Here is a 20,233-nt window from a genome sequence, read left to right as displayed (position 1 = left end):
TCAGGAATATGTTAAATATATTTGGTATGGATGAGTCCAGTGTTTTTCTTCTTTATTCAGAATTTCACAACAGCAACATTTTTTTAATTTATCACTCAGAAATACACACAAGAAGAGACTGCGTTGCAGAGAAATGTTGCGCTGAACGTGATATTCCAACTCGTTTATAGTTTTATTGGTAGCCGATATAATATATTGGATTCCAATATCCATAATACGCTGAGTATATTAGAATCATAAACCCTTATTGGATCCCCATACGACACATGGGGATCCAATAAGGGTTTATACGGTATTGGATTCCAATATTTTCAGCGTATTATGGATATTGGAATCCCATAACAAATCCTTATTGTAATACAATACAATAAATGTAATGTTTTCCAATACACTGTCTATATTGTATTGCAATACAATAAAAAGATATTGTTTACCAATATCCATAATACGCTGTTTATATTGGGGTTTTCCAATAGGGTATGGCGAAATATAGATATCAAATGATTAAATGAAAGCCCAACATATCGAAAAGACCTAAAGAAAACACATGATTTCAACGCGGACCGTAAAAGAACGCGAAAACAATGCTCCAGTAGTGGCCGGTGCCGCACACAACGCGGAGAAACGGCGAAAAACTGAAGGGCGGCTATGGCGGCAGGGTCACGTGACGTCAAGATGGCGGCGCCCATGAAATGTTGCCTGAAAGGGTCTATAAGGTGACTGGAAACGAGAGTACACAGAAAAGGTCTATAGCCAGCCGCCGATGGCCAGGCGGCGCCTCGAGAGTGCTACGTTCAGCGCCACGAGGGGAGGCGTGTGTGTTACTGGGGCGGCCAGCCTCCCCGTGGGACTGTGGTGAGCGGCGGCGACCCCGATATCAGCAGCAGTCCTCGCCTGTTCGTGCGCGCCGTGTCCCTGGTTCTTTTTTATGTGTTTTTGTTTTTTTAAGACCATCGGGAGTCTTAATAGGTCGAAGTGCTTAGAGCATATTCAAGAGTTGTCATTTGGACACCAGTTTGGGTTGTCTTACCATTATATAATAGTAGGCACCCGATCAGTATATGCGCTTCGCTCGTCTCCCAGGAAGTGACTCAACGCAACGAGAAGGCAGCGAATCGGTTTACTGTACTACCCGGTTGCCCGTCTTCGAGAGCCGGCAATCCGGCTCTTGAAGACATCTGTCTGTCTTGGACTTCATATCTGAAAAAGTAGTTCGTAAAAAATCTTATTATGTGTTTATAGAGTTATTAACAACTCCATAATTTGTATGATAAAAATCGAAACACAAACAAATCTGATGAGCAGCCTTAGGCTTTGTCAGCGCAGTTCTTGAACATCAACTAGTCCCACTAGGGTAATTTTCGGTAATATTGGGGGAACTGGCAATAAATACAATAATGTATACATGTAAGTAAGCCCGGTTTCACCAGACATGTGCGTAACGCGTTGCTAGTAACGAGTTACTTCTGCATAGTTACGTTTTGCGGTAACGAGTAACGTAAGCGTTGCGGGAGCAGCTAGCGCCACGCACCGAGCGGCCGCCTCGTGGGACAGCCTGCCGCGGGCACAAGACGGACGGAATGCTGGCAGGATGATCTCGGGCAACGATGGATCGCTCCTTTTGTGCATGATTTGAGTGAATATAAATATGTAACACTATTTAGTTACTCGTTTTAGACAAAGAACGAGAAACGTAATTAGTTACGTTTAAGCCAAAGTAACGAGTAACGGTATTTTGTTGCTTTTGAGGAGTAACATGTACACCAACGATTAAACAGCCTCGTTTTAATTCTATCCTGAGTATGCGTCTATTGAGACATAACAAAAACGGGCAACTCGAAAAGCAACTGAACACTATGAGGGTATGGTAGCGGTTATCACTGAACACGCCAGTCGAACTCTACAGCTGGGAATGTCATTCACCCAGAGAGAACGATAAAGTTCGTTGGTTGAGCCTTCAAGAATCGTGTGCAGACCGAATGTAAACCCGGAGATTGCCAACGAGGGAAGGCACAGAACCCATTAATAACGTTGGGCTTTAGAAGCAAGCAGAACAAAAAAAAAAAAAAAACAGAGAGGGGAATCCCAGATTCCCCAGCTCTTCCTCAAGCACAACATTGCTGTTCATTCGAGAGCGTCCGTAGAACTAGTCTTCAGCGTTGCCGGAGATGAATCCTCAATGAAGAGGGGGAAACAGAACTGATGAAAACTTATTGAGGCAGCTACTTTTTAAGTGCAGCGACTACTGAAAAGCAAACAATAATCCATTAAACAAAACACACAGTTGTGTATTAGGTCGTCTAATTAACGATAAAAATAGCTCGCTTTAATCGAGGTAAAGTAAAGCGTTCTTTTCAAGAATCGGTAACGAGTAGCGTATTCAGTTACTTTTTATATGAGTAACAAGTAACAGTACAGAATTGTTTCTGAGGGGGGGTAGGGGGGGTTCGAGTACTTGTCTGCATTTCACCGAGACAAATCTTGTTTCCTCCAGCCCTAGGAGGTGGGTAAAAAATCAGTGCTGCCATTACTGCTTATATCCGTACGCTCTAAAAAATGCCTGCGCGTCTTCTTCCCCGCAAAACACTCAAAGAGCCGATCTCTGCGATATACTAGATCAGCTCAGCGAATGATGAGGCAAAAAATACGTTTAGAACTGAAGAAAAAAAAATGCGTTGTAGCATTGCGCAATGTAAAGCGCCATGCTTGCATTGTGTTATACAACAGCTCAGACTTAATTTTGAGGTCTAGACAGATGTTCCGCCTCATCATTCGCTGAGCTGATTCTGTAGATCGCATAGATGGCCTCTTCGAGTGTTGTGAGGGTTAATAGACGCGCAGGTATTTTTAAGAGAAATACATGTGCCTTTAAAAGGTAACTGCAAAGAAAAAAAAAATTTAACAGCCTAAATGGGACAAGCATGTCGAAGAACAATTTTTCCGCGAGAAACAAAAATTTACAGCAATATTTATTGCGTGAGACTGATTTTATTTGCGGCTATATCGTCCGTTTTAAATCGCGCGCAACGAAGTTTCGATTACGTGATGTTAATCCCAATCGGCTGCTATACTTCTCATTGGCTAAGAGTTTAATTGACAGTTTAGATCTTGCTCGTAAAAGCTTTGTTATATGTCGCAATTTCCTCTTGAGCGGCATATTTTTACGTTGAAAGAATAACCCATGTGATGACAGTTATTATTCTTTAAAAAAGGTTCACAAGACGGGTACTTCCGTTTGGATTGACGCCATAACAAACAAAAGCTTCGCCATTCTTCATGGCCGCCGAAGTCTCCGCCACCGCCTGTCTCACCTACCTCGACTAATCATGTCGCCGAAGTAATCAGTGTTTCGTGCTGATCCATGATCCAGGTTCTTGAGTGAGACTTCTTGAAGTGAAGTAGTGTGTGTTTAGCAGCTGTCGCAGGTGTTAATGATAGGAAGCGACGCGGGGTTTTGGCTTTCATAGCGTGATTCTTTCGTTTTCCTCTTTGCTTCCTTAGCGTGCTCTTTTTTTTTTTTTCGCTTGCTTGCGCGTGCAAATGCCAACTTTTCGGAGATGTCAGATGAGGGATCCCGAGAGCGAGCCTTCCAGCAGCCATTTCGCCCCGAAAAGAATGCCATTTGGCTGGAGGCAATCGGGCGTTCGCGTAGCGACAAACCCGTCCAGTTACGTTCTCGTCATATCCCTCCGGAGGCCGTCGAGATTCGCACCGGGTACACCTAACGTCCGCGACTAGACACACGAAATAAAAAAATCACTATTTTCACTACGTAAAAAATGGTTTCAGTTCATGCATCTGTGGGCAGGTAGGAAACCCTGCCCAGATTTATTCACACCGCACGATGAGCGCAACACGTCGCTGTGCAAACGCAGTTCAACAACACAAAGCATAAAAACGACAGATTTAGGACAACAGCTCGGAGTCGAATTAAAATTGTCGAATTAAAACGACGTAATTTTGTTGAAAACGCCCGCAACTTTTTACTCACGGTATGCGTCGGGAAACCTCCACATCTTAAAATGGAAGGAAGGAAGATTTACTTTTCAAAACGCTCGCTGCGTCCTCCCGGACCAATTTGACTGGGTCAGCTGACGACGACGGGACTGAACCCGTTGAACCTCCACCCCACAACAACCTAATTGCGCTCCGTGTTTGTGCGGGTGTCTACTTCCAAGCGCCGCACTACACACACCACGAACGTTTCAGCTCTTTGTCGCATCGCCGCGTCGCACCAAACAGAACGAGATCGACAAAGTCAACGCAGCGCTGTTGTGAACCTTGGCTTGTGGTTGCGCATTCGTGGACCCTGTCGGTCCCTTCGCTTTCAAAGCACACACGACGATTACTAATGATACCTTCTGTCTTCCGGGAACATCACAAAGGCACTTCTCCGTTTACGTCTTTGCTATGTGCTCGCAAACTGCCGACGTTCTCGTGTACCGTCAAACCAAAACAATACCGGCGCCATGTTTAACGTGCGTTGTTGCCACGTCTTACCGGAAGTCGAGACGCTGCGTCGTTCAACTCCGCAAGGCAGGGAGAGTGAGGGGCGGGGCGTACTTCTCTTATGTGGGGGTCGAAAGAGCGGGAGTTTCAAATGTAGAGAGGTTCCGAGTCCGGATAAATCACGTACAGTGGCGGAAATATTTATAATTTTCTGTTTCGCGGAACATGTTTTTGTGACATGCTTGTCCTAATTAGGCTGTTTAATAGAAAAAATGTTTTACTTTGCAGTTACCCTTTAAACGTGGCAAAGCTGGAGGCTGCTTTCTATAAAAAAAAGCAATATTTTTATGAGAGGTCTACAAATATTGTATTAAGAGAAAAGAACCATTTAATGTTCCTCGTAGAAAAACCCGGTCATTACGATCACCGTAAAAGTGACGTCAGGGTCAATTTGATTTCCATATTTACAGAGATGTCTTTTTTTCTAATTTTTAAACTAATCTTTTTAGGGGCTTTACCTCTTATTGGCATATTTTATAAAAGTGCCATGATAGGCCCAGGGTGTCATAAAAAAGTGAATGTAAGGGAACGTTTTAGATTGTTAATGCTCATCTAAGAAAACACTAAAAGAGGATCATTAAACACGCATCACAAAATTGAACAAAACCATTGAAATTGATTGTGGAGACCGAAAGACGTTTGCGGGTATAAAAACAAACAAATCTTTATCACCACAATTATCAAAGATAAAAGGAGCAGCTACAAATGCATCCTGGTGTCGCTGTGATCCCAGCCAGTCGCGCCGTTCGGACAGGGCTCGTGATCCGTGTATGGTACACGCCACGGCGTGCTTCACGCAGCGTTGGATCACTGTCACGCCACTTGGCGTGGCAGGCATTCCTGTAGCTATCGCTTGTCATCTACAAGATGACACCAGGCGCACCTTGCGCCTGCGCCAAGAAAATTTCATGACACATCTCCAACACCGGATTTGCGATACGCTCGTAGTAGAACATGCGTAAAGCAACACTTACGGCAGGAAGTAGAGACGGAGAAGACTTATTTGGGCGTCGCAATAACCTGCAACTCCAGGCATTGTAAAGCTGTAAAGAGGACTATTTCCTCGCTGGATTGTTTGGACTGCAACTATATAAGACCTTTGGACTCCTGTAAGACACCACGCCCCCCTTTGCGTAGTGCTCAACGAAGGTGAGTAGGGTTGCTAACTTATTGTGGCACCGCTTCTGACTCTTTCCTTCTTTTTTTAATTTATGCCTATTCTTGTTTTTTATTAAAACAAAACGTGTAAGAGTAATGTTGCGGGTTAACATGAATTGCAACTAAACATTTAATCAGCAGCCCCACTTCATACAAAGAAAAACAAACTTACTTGCTCGCTAGAAAGAAAAAAACAGCAACAAATAAAATAGCTTTAATTTACCCTGCTGCCTTGTAAGCCTACTGCTGTTAATTATTAGACAAACTAAGGTGGAAATTAAAAATAGATATATTCTTTATTTAATGTAGAGTTAGCAGTTTAATTGCGCAAATGTTAAGAGTTATTTTCGTGTTATGAATAAAGCAATTTAAACAATCATAAATATTTTTGTTGGTGGCGCAGTACACAGTCCAAGTAGAACACCGCATCATCACCTTGAAATCATGAGGGTGATTGCTGTCACTTTGGTCGCCTTTCTCGTTGCTTGTGAGTGAATTTTTGGTAGTTATTCATTAAAATTTCAAACTGTGAACTCGGAAGCTGCTTTTTGAGCTCTAAGTTATGAACCCTATGACCAAATGTCCCGCCTGTTTCTAACTTTTTCAGGAACGTTGATGACTTCCAGCGCACAAGAGGAAGAACGCCAAGTGGCTCACGTTCGAGTTCGTGAGTAAGGCCACCCCAAATATTTGTACCTGTTAACACCATTAAAAAAGTACAATAACTTTTAGGCCAGAAGGGGCTAATAGTGTGCTTTGCGATGTTGCAAGTATTTTGATGCAGCTAAGCTCCAGAAGTTTCCACTAAGTGTAAAAATACCACGCGCTATGCTATGTAGCAATGTAACCTCAGAATTTTTTTTGACCGCTTATCACCGAGACAAGGAATACAGAATCAATTGGCTGTGCGCATGCGTGGATTTTAATATTCCGCAAAAGTTCCGCCCATGTGCACTGTCGCTCTCAGCATGCGCGGAAGGCAACAACACAGTGCGCTGCTACGGTTCTTCAGAACGCCTTTCAGATCCCAGTAGACAAAGCTGGCCGCACTCAGAAATCTATTATTGGAGTGACTTATGCTTCTCCTCACACCGAAGTCAGATGGCAGCCACCCGATTCGCCACAGCGTCTGCATTAAGCAGTGACGTTAAGGACTTTAAAGGATTCATCTTCAAAGTGTGCGTGCACGAGTCAATGCAGTTCCGATAGCCAAACAGTGACGGAAATACTTCAAAGCAAAAAGATTTCGTCCTTTCTTCATCCCCGAATATGTTTGAACTGAATCAAATGAAGGACATTTGTGGAAGTTTAAGCCAAAGAACTTTCCAGTCGGTGCGTCATTCGAATATCCCCCACGCCGCACGACACACTACTTTCGCGATTTTACTTATGTTCAGAGCTTTCTCGATTTTCTCAGAGAGATTTGTTGAATCATCATATGAAATTAAGCCAGTTATCCATTCACAGGTATAGCACACCAGGACAATATCAAACAAAAAGAAACTAGGCCGTGTCTATATCACAGCCATTATGTGAATATGCTGAATTGTGAATCTCGTTTTGTAGCAGCACACGAGTACGTTTTTTTTTTTTAGCATATCTGAAGTATTTATGAACTGTTACCAGAGCCGCACTTGCGGGCTTCGTCGCATCTTCATAAGTGAACTAAAAAGAGTTCATGCAACACCATAGAGAATAACGAAGGCCTCCGAACGCCCGACTCTTTATCCATGGAACGTCATCACAGCCGGATGGCGCGAACTCGGCAATTGGACCCGAGCCCTAAGCAGAGCGTACTTCAGCGCGTTGATTGGACACGAGGCCCAACCGAGCGATGACGCATACTCGTGTTAGATTTCTATCTTTGCTCAATCTCACCGTGATGACGTGGAAGTTCTCGCGTGCAGGCTTTGATTATTCCAGTTTGTGTTGGTTCAGGTCGGTAGCCTCTCAGAATCATGAGGGAGCAGCCTGCAGCGATTGGCAACCATGGCAAAAAATTAAAGATTGTTTTCATTAAATTTTTAGTCTAGTGTAGAAAAAATGTAGTCAAGAAAATTATATTTATTATAAATCAGGGTTATTTCATTTATATTGTATTTATTTGATTTAAATCACTGTAGTTAGAAATTAGTGATTCTTTACCACTAGATTTTTTTTTAACATGGCAGATTGATTGATCATCTTTTGGATCACTGATAAAAATGCGGAAGAAGGGATTACAGGAAATGTTGAGTATGGCTTTATTAACAACTTCTAATGGCAGCAATCCCCGCCGCACTATGACAAAAACAGCTTGATTTTTCTAGTTACTTATAAAAAGCGTTATTTGATTTTGTTCAAGTTTCGAGTTCATGCAGTATGACATTAAATTCCCAGTTTTTGTTTCTTACTTATCCCTTCGGATATTGTGGCGATTGGACGTTACGTACTTCATTTCCCTTGTGTTTCTACAAGAAGTGACACCAATCGCTGTTAATATTGCCAAGATTGATTAAGTGGATGCGAATGATTAATGTTTTATGCATCTCGTTCAGTATACGTGTGCAAGCTTTCTAAAATGTAATATTTGTGCTAATTCGATATAAATGTGTTTTTTGAGAACGTGGATTTGGATGTCCCTTGGACCAAGGCGCCTGTCACAGGCACTGTCAGAGCGTAGGACGACGCGGAGGTTACTGCGCGAGATTTCTCAAGCTGACGTGCACATGCTACCACAACTAGAAAAAACCGGCGCTACTATGCCACCCCAAATATGAGGAGGCATTCGACATTGAAACGTTAGACACGATTCAATGGTGCTTTTCGGTAGACTGTGAGCTTATTTGCGGGAATGTTCTTCTCTCAACACACATCTAATTCTGTAACCGCGTGTTTGCCGTCCTTGCGATGGCCGTTCAATAAACTCGTTACGTTGCTTCACAATCTGTCTTTATTATTGTAGCTAATTGAACGCAAAGCTATTACAATTTCACTGGCAATTTTTTTTTTTTTTTTTGCGTAAAGTACAGGATGTGGCGTCATAAATTAGCCACCCCCCCAAAAAAAAACCCGGCCGTAGTGGTGAAAAGGAAACCCAGCTTGGGCGTTTCTGGCGCCATAAACGTTTGGGAACGAGATTAGATCGGCCAGGTGTAAATTTATGTACAAGGGGATGGGCAGAACTCCTACGCCGGGCGTCTAAGCAAGACATAGATTGGCAATCCCGAACAAAATAAGCAACAATCGATGAAAAACAACAATAAATACAACGAACAACAGTACGATCATTAAAAAATGTGTAAATGGGCCGTGTATCAATAAAGAACCCAACGCGAGCATCACACTCTATATATATATGGGCGTTTTCGTCTCAAATCGTGCAGGCAAAAAGGGTCGAATCTTTAATTTCGCTGAAAAAAATATATGTTATGGCACCATCTCTTAAAACGTAGTAGCCTCAAACCGCAAGTTCGTCGGATTTTTTGTTCTCGACTTATGCATTTTAAAAGACTCCGTGGAGGAAAGCAGTGTTTTTCTCATCCGTCGCGGGTCGGATGTTTCGCTCGATCTCCCGCCGTGGATTTTCAGTCCAAATTATATTACATTTTTTCAAGCACTCTGTCAGCACATTTAAAACGCTCTCATGAAATAAAATAATTTTAGACGTTTTTGTTTTGTTTCTGTAAAAATGGCTGTGACGCCACATCGGTTAATTGCTGACAAAATTTTACAATTAAATACTGGCGATCTACTTGGGTTACATCAATATGTTTTATGTATACGGAGAGCCTAAGGCACGCTCTTTATATATATTATATGATGACTCAGCTGTATGAATTATCTTTTTCGAGAAGTTTACGTTAATGTTATGCGAAAACTAACAAGTACCAATTTTAAAATTAATTTTCTCAAAAAACCCATTTTTATTTTTTTAATCTGCTGTTAAAATGCGTATATGATAGTTCTCTACTCGAAAATTAAGTAAAAAAAGTGTTATTTTGTTTGTATGGTCTATAGTTAAGCCTCAATATCGGAAAAAAAGTGTTCGTTTTGAAACACCTAAGCCAGACATGGCGACCCGTGCGTTTCTATGAATTGTGAAAAAAAGATTTCTTGAATTTTTGTTTGAATTTTGTAGTCAATTATAAGCGTATTTTGTGGTATTGAATAGTTACTTATGTTTTGATCAGAGCCTTTTATACTGGGAGAGTTCGGCGGGTGGGAGGGGCTTACGGCCCGCTAGGTCTAGCGGACTCAGCGGGCGCCGCTTCCGCCATGATGTGCCTCCCGGCGAGTGGGTCCCCATTGACATGCGATGTATACGCGTGTAGGTTTTGCCGTTTGCGCTTTTGCTGGCGTAAGGATAAAGTCGAAAAATCAAGCATTTTGTTACGTTAATCATACGTTAATCCTAAACTTACCTCGCACAATCGAGAACTCGGCTTCCAGTCAGCCCTTCTTGGTTTCCCAGATCTTGTGCCTTGCGCGGTTTTCTTTTCCTTGCGGGAACCGGTACATCCTGAACCCCTTTTTCGCGTTGTTCGAGCACCCAACGGCACTGCAGCCCCCCATTTCTTTTTCATCTAACGTCTGGCAGAGCGCAGCGCAGAACGATCATTTTCATCGTCGTCTCTCGCTCCATGGACTCTAGCGAGCCGACTGCCGGCTCGAGTCAGTAGGGCAAACGGGTTTTATCAGCCTCCACCAGCCTTACACCAAACAAGGGTGAAGCTTGCAATTTAAGGTTATAATTATAATGCAATTAAATGCAAAGGTGCAATCAAGCTAGACGGCAAGGCACATCATGGCGGATGCGCACAGTTGCCAGACTGTTTGATCAGTGCTGCCAGACTGGCGGCTGGATCAAAGAACCGCCGAACTCTCCCAGTATAAAAGGCTCTGGTTTTGATAGGAGCGGGAACCCACGAGAAAACATATCTAACCAAATCAGCAGGCCTTGTAGACCTTAAATATCCAAAAGGCAGAGACATTAAGTTGTTTCGAGTTATAAACATTTCACTGTAATCTAGCATGACTAGCGATTACCTGTCATATTAGTAAGACATAAAAAGTCACGCACATCGTTGATATATTATATATACAATCTTCTCGAAACCAAACGCTAGGGTTTGTTCACCGCACATCGCACAGATCACCAGGGAATATCCTTTCACTTCCGTAATACACAAAAGTTGTGACACAGAAACGGTCCGAAACACACGGAGAGAGTGTCACGGAGAGGGGCAGGGAATAAAAATAAATAAATAAGAATAAAAGTACCCAACTCCGATCTTAACGAAATTTGCGGTAAAAAAATAAAAGATTTACGTTCGAGCGGTGCCAAGGTGATAAGTCCACGCCTGGAGGAGAGTCAGACAAAAAAGTTAACGAAATGTAAAGGTAAAACAAAAAGCAAAACAAACAAATAATTTATTAAAGACGGAAAAACTCAGCCGCAAATTTCGATAACCAAAACCAACTCCTCCGGACATTCCCTAAACGGGACACAACCAGATGCGTGCGAACGCGCTCTCTACAGCACCATGAGGCCGCTACGCCACGACGAAATAAACCCAACAACTAAACAATGCTAACAAAGCAGTGAGTAAAGAAACTTAAAAAAAAAAATAATAAAAACGTTCAGCAAAACCGCCTCCGAGAAACAAAGTTCAGCGTGGCGACGAAACACACACGAAAAAAAAAAGTCTTAACTGACCGACGCCGAGTCCAGTCCCACAACACCGAAGCCTGACAGGATGACGGCGTTCAGATGATGCTCGAATCTGTTCTTCACTCTATTACGTACATCCACGACGGCTGTGCGAAACAGTGGCTGAGCGGAGCACAGTGAAGAATATATTCGAGCAGCGATGCCCGAGAAGGTAACCGAGACGTAACGTGCCTCGAGCTTCATATCGGGAGAGAAGCTTTCGAGGTAGTTATTGCAGTTACTCAAACTTTCTCTTTCCTCTTCCCTGTTTCAAAAGAACTCGTCAGCCGGCGCTAACTTTACATCTCGGGAGAAGGCCACTCTTCACAAACGGTTATAGTTCACAAGGAGGCTGACTTCGACCCAACTAGTCTCCTGGCAGAATAAACACAATTATATTTACCAACACACTCGTTTTTTTAATGTCAACGGGCCTTGCTGTTCCCAAAAGAGAGATAGAGCACGGCCGTTTCAAGGGATAGGGTGCTCGAAGCTTGGGCGAATACGCGTTATCGTTTCACGCGTGCACGGATGGCTGGTTTCAAAATTTCCCCTACGTCCCTAACAAAAACTGCCCATCTTCGTGTGTGCGTCTGCGGGATTTTTGTCGCACCGCCGGTTTTAGCGCGCACGCGGCGTTGTTTTGGCCGGCAGAACTGTTGTTGGCAGTCGATATTGTAAGTCCGTGGTGTCCTCATCCTTTCAGTCAACGACTCCTTTGCTTTCCCTTGTGTAATACTCTGACTGACTGACTCCTCCTGGGTGACCGTCACTGTTCGCCGCGTCAACGACACATTCGTGCCAATTCACTCCTCGTGACATAGGGTGCGCTGCTCGCTTTACTGTCACGGGCCGTCCTATCTAACACAACAAGTGCGAAAGGTCGTGGTGATCTGCAGGTTTCGAAAGGACGGGACGTTCATATAGGCCAAAGAAGGCCCCGAATCAATACGACGTCTGCCGATTTCTACACATTAAAAATTTACGACGCCTGCTGGTCTGTTAAGAAATGTTGCATTCTCTTTTAAATTCCTCCAATGTAGCTTGCCGCCTATTATAAAATTTCAATAATCAATAAATATAACAGGGTGGAACTACGGTATTTCATTTTTATGTGGGAACGTTGAAAAGACGCAAAAATATTTCTAAGTTTGTGAAGACGCGCAATTCACAAGTCTCTTTCGAGCCGTAAAAATACGATTTTGTGCGATATTGATGCTTAAATATAGAACGTACAAAAAAAAAAAAAATACACACTTTCTCGACTTACTTTTTTTGTAGACAACTATCATATCTACATTTAACAAACAATAAAATATAAAAATAATAAAAAAAGTTGTTTTTAGAAACTTGATTTTAAAATTGGTACTTTTTGCTTTTCGCATAATATTAACGTAAACGCATCGAAAAGGATACTTCGTGCAACCTGAGTCATTTTGTAATATATACAAAGACCGTGTTTTCAGCTTTCCGTTGACATAAAAAATATTGATGTAGCCCAAGTAGATCGCCAGTATTTAATTGTCAAATTTCGTAAACAATTGACCAAGAAGGCGTTTTTGACAATTTTACAGAAAAAAAAAAAAACTCCTAAATTTATTTAATCGTGTTAGAGCCTTTCACCAGTGCTCAACGAATGCTTGAAACAAGTTCATATAATATGGACTGAAAATCAACGGCGGGAGATCAAGCAAAACATCCGACCCACGACGGATGTCAAAAACACTGCTCTCCGTCGCAGGCTCTTTTAAAATTCGTAAGTGGAGAACGAAACATCCGACGAGCTTGCGGTTTATGACTACTGCGTTTCTAGAGACGACGCCTTAACATATATTTTTTTCTGCGATGTTAAAAAATCGACTCTTTTTGCCTGCACAATTTGATTGGAAAACACCCATCTTGAATTCAGCAAAACGTCTATTTTTGCCTTTTTCTTTTCAAACAGCATACCAAGAAATTTGCGTGTCGTTTTAAGCCCTTAATTTCAAAGCTTTCAAAATAGATGCTGGTGATAAACAATGAGGTAACGGATCATAAGTGCTAAAAAATGAACAAATCCGACGTAGCTTAAGTGTATACACGCCCAGCTAGACAGCTCCTCATGAGGGTCCGTGCTCAGTTACAAGACTCGCCCCCTTTCACGCAACATTACATTGCGCAAAAAACAGCCATATCTAAATTGAAGCAGGCGTAGATATAGCATACAACATTAAAGTTTCATTACGCGGGTCACATCTCGTTGTGTCAAATTTAACGATCACTTCTAGAAGCTAAATAAAAAAATGTTCCATGAGAGGCTATTCGCCATGGTCGCTGCCTGCATCAATTTGCAACAGAACGCTAGCGCCGTCTGAACCTGTATTGTACATTATAATAACTATATGGTTTCATGAGGCTATTTTTCCAAGTCAACGTTACTTTAGATTATCTGAGCTTTTGGAATTCCCTTGGAGGGGTACTCCATTCCCTCCTTCATTCCGCCACCCATCGTTCAAAAGAACTTTCATGATTGTTGTTTCCAAACTATGTTCCATAGAGGACGGTGGAACGCCAGCTAGGCGACGTTTTTCGAAATATATGAATTGCATATAATACACTGCAGCTACCATCGCAACCGTCGCCTTAAAACGATAAGACTGCTCACCACAAGAAAGATTCAGTTCAGGCTAAATAACGTTACAGCTCACCACAAGCACACACACACACTTGAAAAATAAACTCATTTGCCGCCAAATGAGTATATATTTTTGGTGTGTCTGTGTTTGTGAGGTTTCTGTTGGGGTGCGGCTCTAACGTCATTCAGCCTTAAAACGGTGGCGCCTTAAATGACGGGAGGCGAACAGAAAGGGGCGAGCGTGGGGCATATTTCGAGCTGCTAGGCGATAGGACGCATAGCCACGGCAGCGGCTATCAATACTAGCTCGGTGAGGTTGCAACGTCCATCTAGACTTCGTTTCAGCTTACGGCCAGACGCAGCTGATGCCACGGGCTAATAGGATCAACCCAAGTAGGCTTTAAAGCGCAAGTCACTGAGCCTTTGTTGCTTATGATTGGTTCGGCGATGATAAAACACGCAGACAAGATGGCGGATGCCGTGCTGCTAGTGTGCCTTGGACGTTGTCTCCTTGGTCCCATCAGCTCCTAGCTTGGGCTGCTTCGGGACTTCACGTGAAACTAAATATAGAAGTATACCTTCAGCCCTCGTGCTGCGTACCTGGGTATATAATAATCGCTCCGGACGAGATAGCGCCTTGATCTAGTCAACCATCTGTCAACAACTGGGGAATTCCGACTTAGTGGAAATTGTTGCGTGGGAGTTCATATCTGCCCGGACGCGTGATACCATCCACATATCTGTTACATGGGAAACCCCAGGTTCGGCTACTGGCAACGGTCCGCATACCTTCGGACACAGCTACGGGTATAAAAAGCGCACTGACGCTTGGAGCCCCTACAAGCCTTTTCGCCTCGGCACATTGCGAAGGTAAGACAATCTTCGTAAACTTAACCGCTGAGTGAGCGATTTCCCTTTTTTATATAAAAAAGTACCATATTTATCAAATACGTAAGTTGTGAATGCCTTCTTTTTGGTTTCGTGTGTAAATGTCCCATTTATCAAAAATTATCGGGCGCTCTATGAAAGCAGAAATGTGCATCGCAGTTGGTTTACGTTTTAGTGAAGCGATACTTTTTACCAGATGAAAGTGTATATATATAATTATATTTTATATGATTATATATAAAATTAATATAGATGTATTGTTTATTTAATGATCAGCTAGCAGTTTAATCACGCATATTTTTAAGAGTTTTTTGTGTGATGATTTGACCAATTTTAACAGTCATCAACATTTTTTTTTGATGAGGCAGAGCACTGGTGAAGTAGACCACTGCATCATCAACCTTGAAATCATGAGGGTCATTGCTGTTACCTTGATCGCCCTTCTCGTTGCTGGTGAGTGAAGTTTTGGTAATTGTTCATTTAAATCTCAAACTGGGAACTCGGAAGCTGCTTTTTGAGCTCTGAGTTATGAACCATATGAACTAATGTTCCGCATGTTTCTAACTATTTTCAGGAGCGTTTATGACTTCCAGCGCACAAGAGGAAGAAAACCAAGTGGCTCACGTTCGAGTTCGTGAGTAACGCCAACCCAAATATTTGTATCAGTAAAAACATCAAGAAAAGTACAGCAATCTTTAGGCAAGAAGGGGATAATAGTTTGTTTTGTGATGTTGTTGCAAGTATTTTGACCCGACTAAGCTCCAGAATTTTCCACGAAGAGTAATACAACACGCCCTTTGTGCTATGCTATGTAGTATTGTAACCTCAAAAATCTTTTTGAGCGCTTATCACCGAGACAGAGAAAACCGAATAAATTGGCTGTGCGCATGCGCACGTTTTAATATTCCGCCAATGTTCCACCCATGAGCTATGCCGCTCTCAGCATGCGTGGAAGGCTACCACACAGAGAGCTACTACATTTTTTTCAAAACGCCTTTCAGATCCGAGTAGACAAAGCTGGCCGCACGCAGAAATCTATTATTGGAATGATCTACGTTTCTCCGCACACAAAATCAGATAGCAACCAACCAATTTGCCGCAGCGATTGCCTTAAGCAGTGACGTTAAGGACTTTAAAGGATTCATCTTCAAAGTGTGCGTGCACGAGCCCACGCAGGTCCGATTGCCAAACGTTCAGAGCTACTCAAGGAGCCAACTGCAGTGACGGAAACACTTCAAAGCAAAGGCGCTTTCGTCCTTTCTTCATCGGCGAATATGTTTCAACTTAATAAAATGTGGAACATTTGTGGAAGTTTAAGCCAAAGAGCTTTCCTGCCTGTGCGTCATCCGAGTATCCCCTTAGCCCCAGGCCCCCCTATTTTCGCCATTTTATTTATGTTCATAGTTTTCTCAATTTAAATGACTCTAGTTAGAAATTAGTGATTATTCACCACTAGATTTTTTTTGCAACATGACAGCTTGATCGATCATCCTTTGGATCACTGATAACAATCCGGAAAAGGGAATTACAGTAAACATTGACTATAGTTTTATTAAGAACTTCTCACTGCAGCAATCCCCGCCGCACTATAACAGAAACCTTTTGACTTTTATATAGTTATTTATAAAAAGGGACATTTGATTTTGTTCGAGTTTGAAGCTGATTGCAATATGAGATTTGTTTCCTAGTTTTTGTTTCCTACTTATCCCTTCGGATTTTTGGCTATTGGACGTTACTTTGTTCACGAACGAAGTGGAAGGTAGAGATCAAGCTCAATGCTTCTTTTTCCTCAGAACGGCAGTTCATTTTGCTCGTGTTCATTCTGATAGAAATCATCTTGCTTGATTATCATTTTATTTGAGTACAACACGCATGCACATCGAAATAATCAAATAATAAATGAACGGTTAATTAAAAGAATTTGCGGATTTTATATATTAATAAAAATAAGTCTCTATTATATTCTTATTAAGTTATATTCTACACCCTGCTCTATACCAATTGCGGTGCGCCAACAATCGCTTTTTATATTGACGAAATTGATAAAACTTTTTCGAATGGTTTGTTTTTATACATCTCGTAAACTATACGTGTACCAGCTTTTTAAACTGTAAGGTTTGTGCTAATTCGATATAAATGTGTTTTCTTTTTTTAGGACGTGGGTTTGGATGTCCCTTGGACCAAGGCGCTTGTCACAGGCACTGCCAGAGTGTCGGACGACGCGGAGGTTACTGCGGGGGATTTCTCAAGTTGACGTGTACATGCTACCACAACTAGAAAACACCGAAGCTACTATGCCACCCCAAATGTGAGGAGGCATTCGACATTGATTCGTTAGACAAGAATCTATGGTGCTTTTCGGCAGACTGTGAGCTTATTTGCGGGGATGTTCTTGTCTCGGAAGCACATCGACTTCTGTAACCGCGTGTTTACCGTCCTTGCGATGGCCGTTCAATAAACCCCTACCTTGCTTCGTAATCTGTCTTTATTATTGTATTTTATTGAACACAAAGATATTAGCATTTTCTCCGGTAATTCTGTTTGCCTTTTTTGCCTGTAGTACAGGATGCGGCGTCATAAATTAGCCCCCCAAAAAAGACATCGGCCCGTAGTGGGGAAAAGAAAACCCGGCACGGGCGCTTCTGGCGCGATAAACCGTTGGGAACGAAATTAGATCGGCCAGCTGTGAATTTATGTACAAGGGGTTGGGCAGAATGAATACAACGCGCGTCTGTCCGAAGCCGGACAGATATTGGCAATGCTGAACAAAACAGGCTACAATAAATGAAAAAAAACCACAATAAATACAAGAAACAACAGTACGAACAACAAAAAAAGTTTAAATGGCCGTGTATGAATGAAGAACACAATGTGAGCATCACACTATGAGTCTCAGTGAAAAAGGAGGATTATCAATTGCCGCGTAATCATCACAATAAAAACAAAAGAGCATATATATTCAAAGTGTAAAACGTCCGCAACGTTTTGAACTCTTCAATTATCAAATTTATTGTTTATATATATATATATATATTCAGTTCAGCTAGAGGGTTCTTTGTTTTTTCAAACAACAAACTAAGAAATTTGAGTGTCATTATATGCCCTTAATTTCAAAGCTTTCAAAATAAATGCTGGTGATAATTAATCAAGTAAAGGACCATAAGCTTAAACAAATGAACAACTGCGATGCAGCTTAAGTGTATACATGCTCAGCTTGACGGCTCCTCATGAGAGTCCGGTCTCAGTCACAAGACTCGCCCCTTTCATGTATACTTGACATTACGCTAAAATACTGCCAGATGTAAGTTGGAGCAGGCGTAGATATAGCATTCAACATTACAGTGTCATGACACGGGTCACACCTCGTTGTTTTAAATTTAACGATCACTTCTAAAATCTAAAAAAAAAAAGAAACAAAAAATCTTTAGGGTGGTGTCATTCGCTTACAATAAAATTTAAAGCACTGCATACTCCCGGTTACTCAAGTATCATCCTTCTCGAAACCTGCCGCTCTCGTTTCTCTTGGATTTCGGCGACGCGTCGCTATTTGTGTGTGTGTGTGTGTGTGTGTGTGTGTTTTGGTTAATGGCGCATCTTACTTGTGAACATGTGCTCCCCTTTTCGATCTGTCGTGGCCGCCGGCGACAGGGCGAGGTTGACAAGGTGGTCCTATAGCCAACAGGTCTGCAGTGGCCACTGGCGACGAACCGGGGAATATGAGGTGACGTCACGCCATTTTTGGCTCAAGGCCCTGCCATGATGCGCCACAAGGGCTTTAATTAACGTTGGTGTTTAGCACCGTTCAGAGAATCTTTTTTTTTTTTTTTTTTTTTTTTTTTAGAGCTGGAAGTGTTATATAAAAAAAGACGTGCGGAAATAGGCGCTGCTATAGATAGAATGGCGACTCCGCCTTCAGAAAAATGGAGGTCGTTATCAGCCACTATCATGTCAATATATACGGAAAATGTTTATGAAGGAACTGCGTCCATGTTCGTTAAAAAAAAAAGAAGAAATCTACCGTACAGAGAGAAGGCCTAGACACTGCGACTTTCGCGAAATAATCATCAGGCTCGTCCATGCTACAACAATAACCATACGCTTCCTATTTTCAATGCGGACCTCATTTTGGGGCCTCTTCTGAACGAATTTTATGAAATCGCTGTGATGAACCAACACCGCACGCTTCGCGGGGACGTACGTGAAAAAAACGCTTCGTACATTGTAAGACCCAGGGTAACCAAACCATAAACATAATTCTTAAAGCGTGGATCAAAATGTTAAGCGACTTGCCAATTGACTTTCCACAGACATTCCGCATGCACTCAGAATGTTTCACAGCACTTCTTCAAAAGCAGCCACGCGATATTCTTGTCAAAAAATGCACGAAATAAAATTGAAGGGCGAAGTTGCGACGGCGGGTGCTACTTCGGGGTCCGCAACAGTATTGCACAAATAATTCAAAGGGGGAAAACCCTAACGGCAAACAAAGTTGTCTTTCTTGTTGCTTCCTTTTGACAGTCGTTATATAAGACCCTCGATCGTCGGTTGGACACGACGGCATCCTTTGCGTGCAGCACAGCAAAGGAGAGTGGTGTGGGAGTGCTAGCTGATAGTGGCGTAGTTTTTGGCTGGTTTCTCATTTTCTTTTTCAATCTCCATTATTGTTGTGTTTATTTTCTTTAGAACTAAAGTCATGTTAGTCCTACTTCGTCCAATGAAACTAAAGATTATTGTTCGCTTTATTAAAAGTAAATATAAGAAAACGTTCATTAATGCTGTTGCCTCTATTGAAAGCGTAGTTTGTTTTGATAAACGCAATGAGTTCAAAATTTAAAAAAAGAATATATATATATAAGAAACTTTTTTTTTATTGTGCACCAAGTAGTTTAAGGAAAGTCACTCCTAAGTGTGATTCTCTTGTTATGAATGAAGCAATTTTAACAATTATCATTACTTATGTCGGTGATGCAGAAACAAGTCAAGTACCACAAAACATTATCAATCCTGAAATAATGAGAGTTGTTGCTGTTGCCTTGATCGTCCTCCTCGTTGCTGGTAAGTCATTGTTTTTTTCACGTCAAATGATTTCGACGGTCGACTTAAGAAGGTTCCGACATCGATCCTCGGACCAGGCGGACTTTTCAGCGGCCATCAGTCGCCTAGGGGGCGCAAGTTATTTTGTTTCATTACGAGTAGAAACCAGTGAATCCTAGCGCAATGGCGAATCAGTTTGACTACTGTGAGCTCAAAAGTTGCATTTTTATTGAGAAACGCTAAAAGGTAAGGTCCTAAGGGTACAAAGGGACTATAAATAAATGAAAAAGTACAATCAAATAGTGTCTCAAAAAAGTTGTAGTTTAAAAGAATGCGGA

At 42.0% G+C, this 20,233-nt stretch overlaps 1 protein-coding gene across 1 annotated transcript; it reads left to right on the top strand.

Moving 5' to 3' along the window:
* The first annotated feature begins 15,232 nt into the window (after window positions 1-15,232).
* On the top strand, window positions 15,233-17,339 carry LOC121837977 (defensin-like). Its single transcript, XM_042293923.1, has 3 exons — window positions 15,233-15,314; window positions 15,436-15,495; window positions 17,017-17,339. The coding sequence occupies exons 1-3, from the start codon at window positions 15,272-15,274 to the stop codon at window positions 17,136-17,138; spliced, it is 225 nt and encodes a 74-aa protein (XP_042149857.1). The 5' UTR covers window positions 15,233-15,271; the 3' UTR covers window positions 17,139-17,339.
* Window positions 17,340-20,233: the final 2,894 nt, after the last annotated feature.

This window comes from Ixodes scapularis, unplaced genomic scaffold (assembly GCF_016920785.2).
Source record: "Ixodes scapularis isolate PalLabHiFi unplaced genomic scaffold, ASM1692078v2 PGA_scaffold5__190_contigs__length_132052651, whole genome shotgun sequence".
Lineage (NCBI taxonomy): Eukaryota > Metazoa > Arthropoda > Arachnida > Ixodida > Ixodidae > Ixodes > Ixodes scapularis.
Note: the sequence above shows the minus strand (reverse complement) of the source record. Positions and strands in the feature narration are given on the sequence as shown.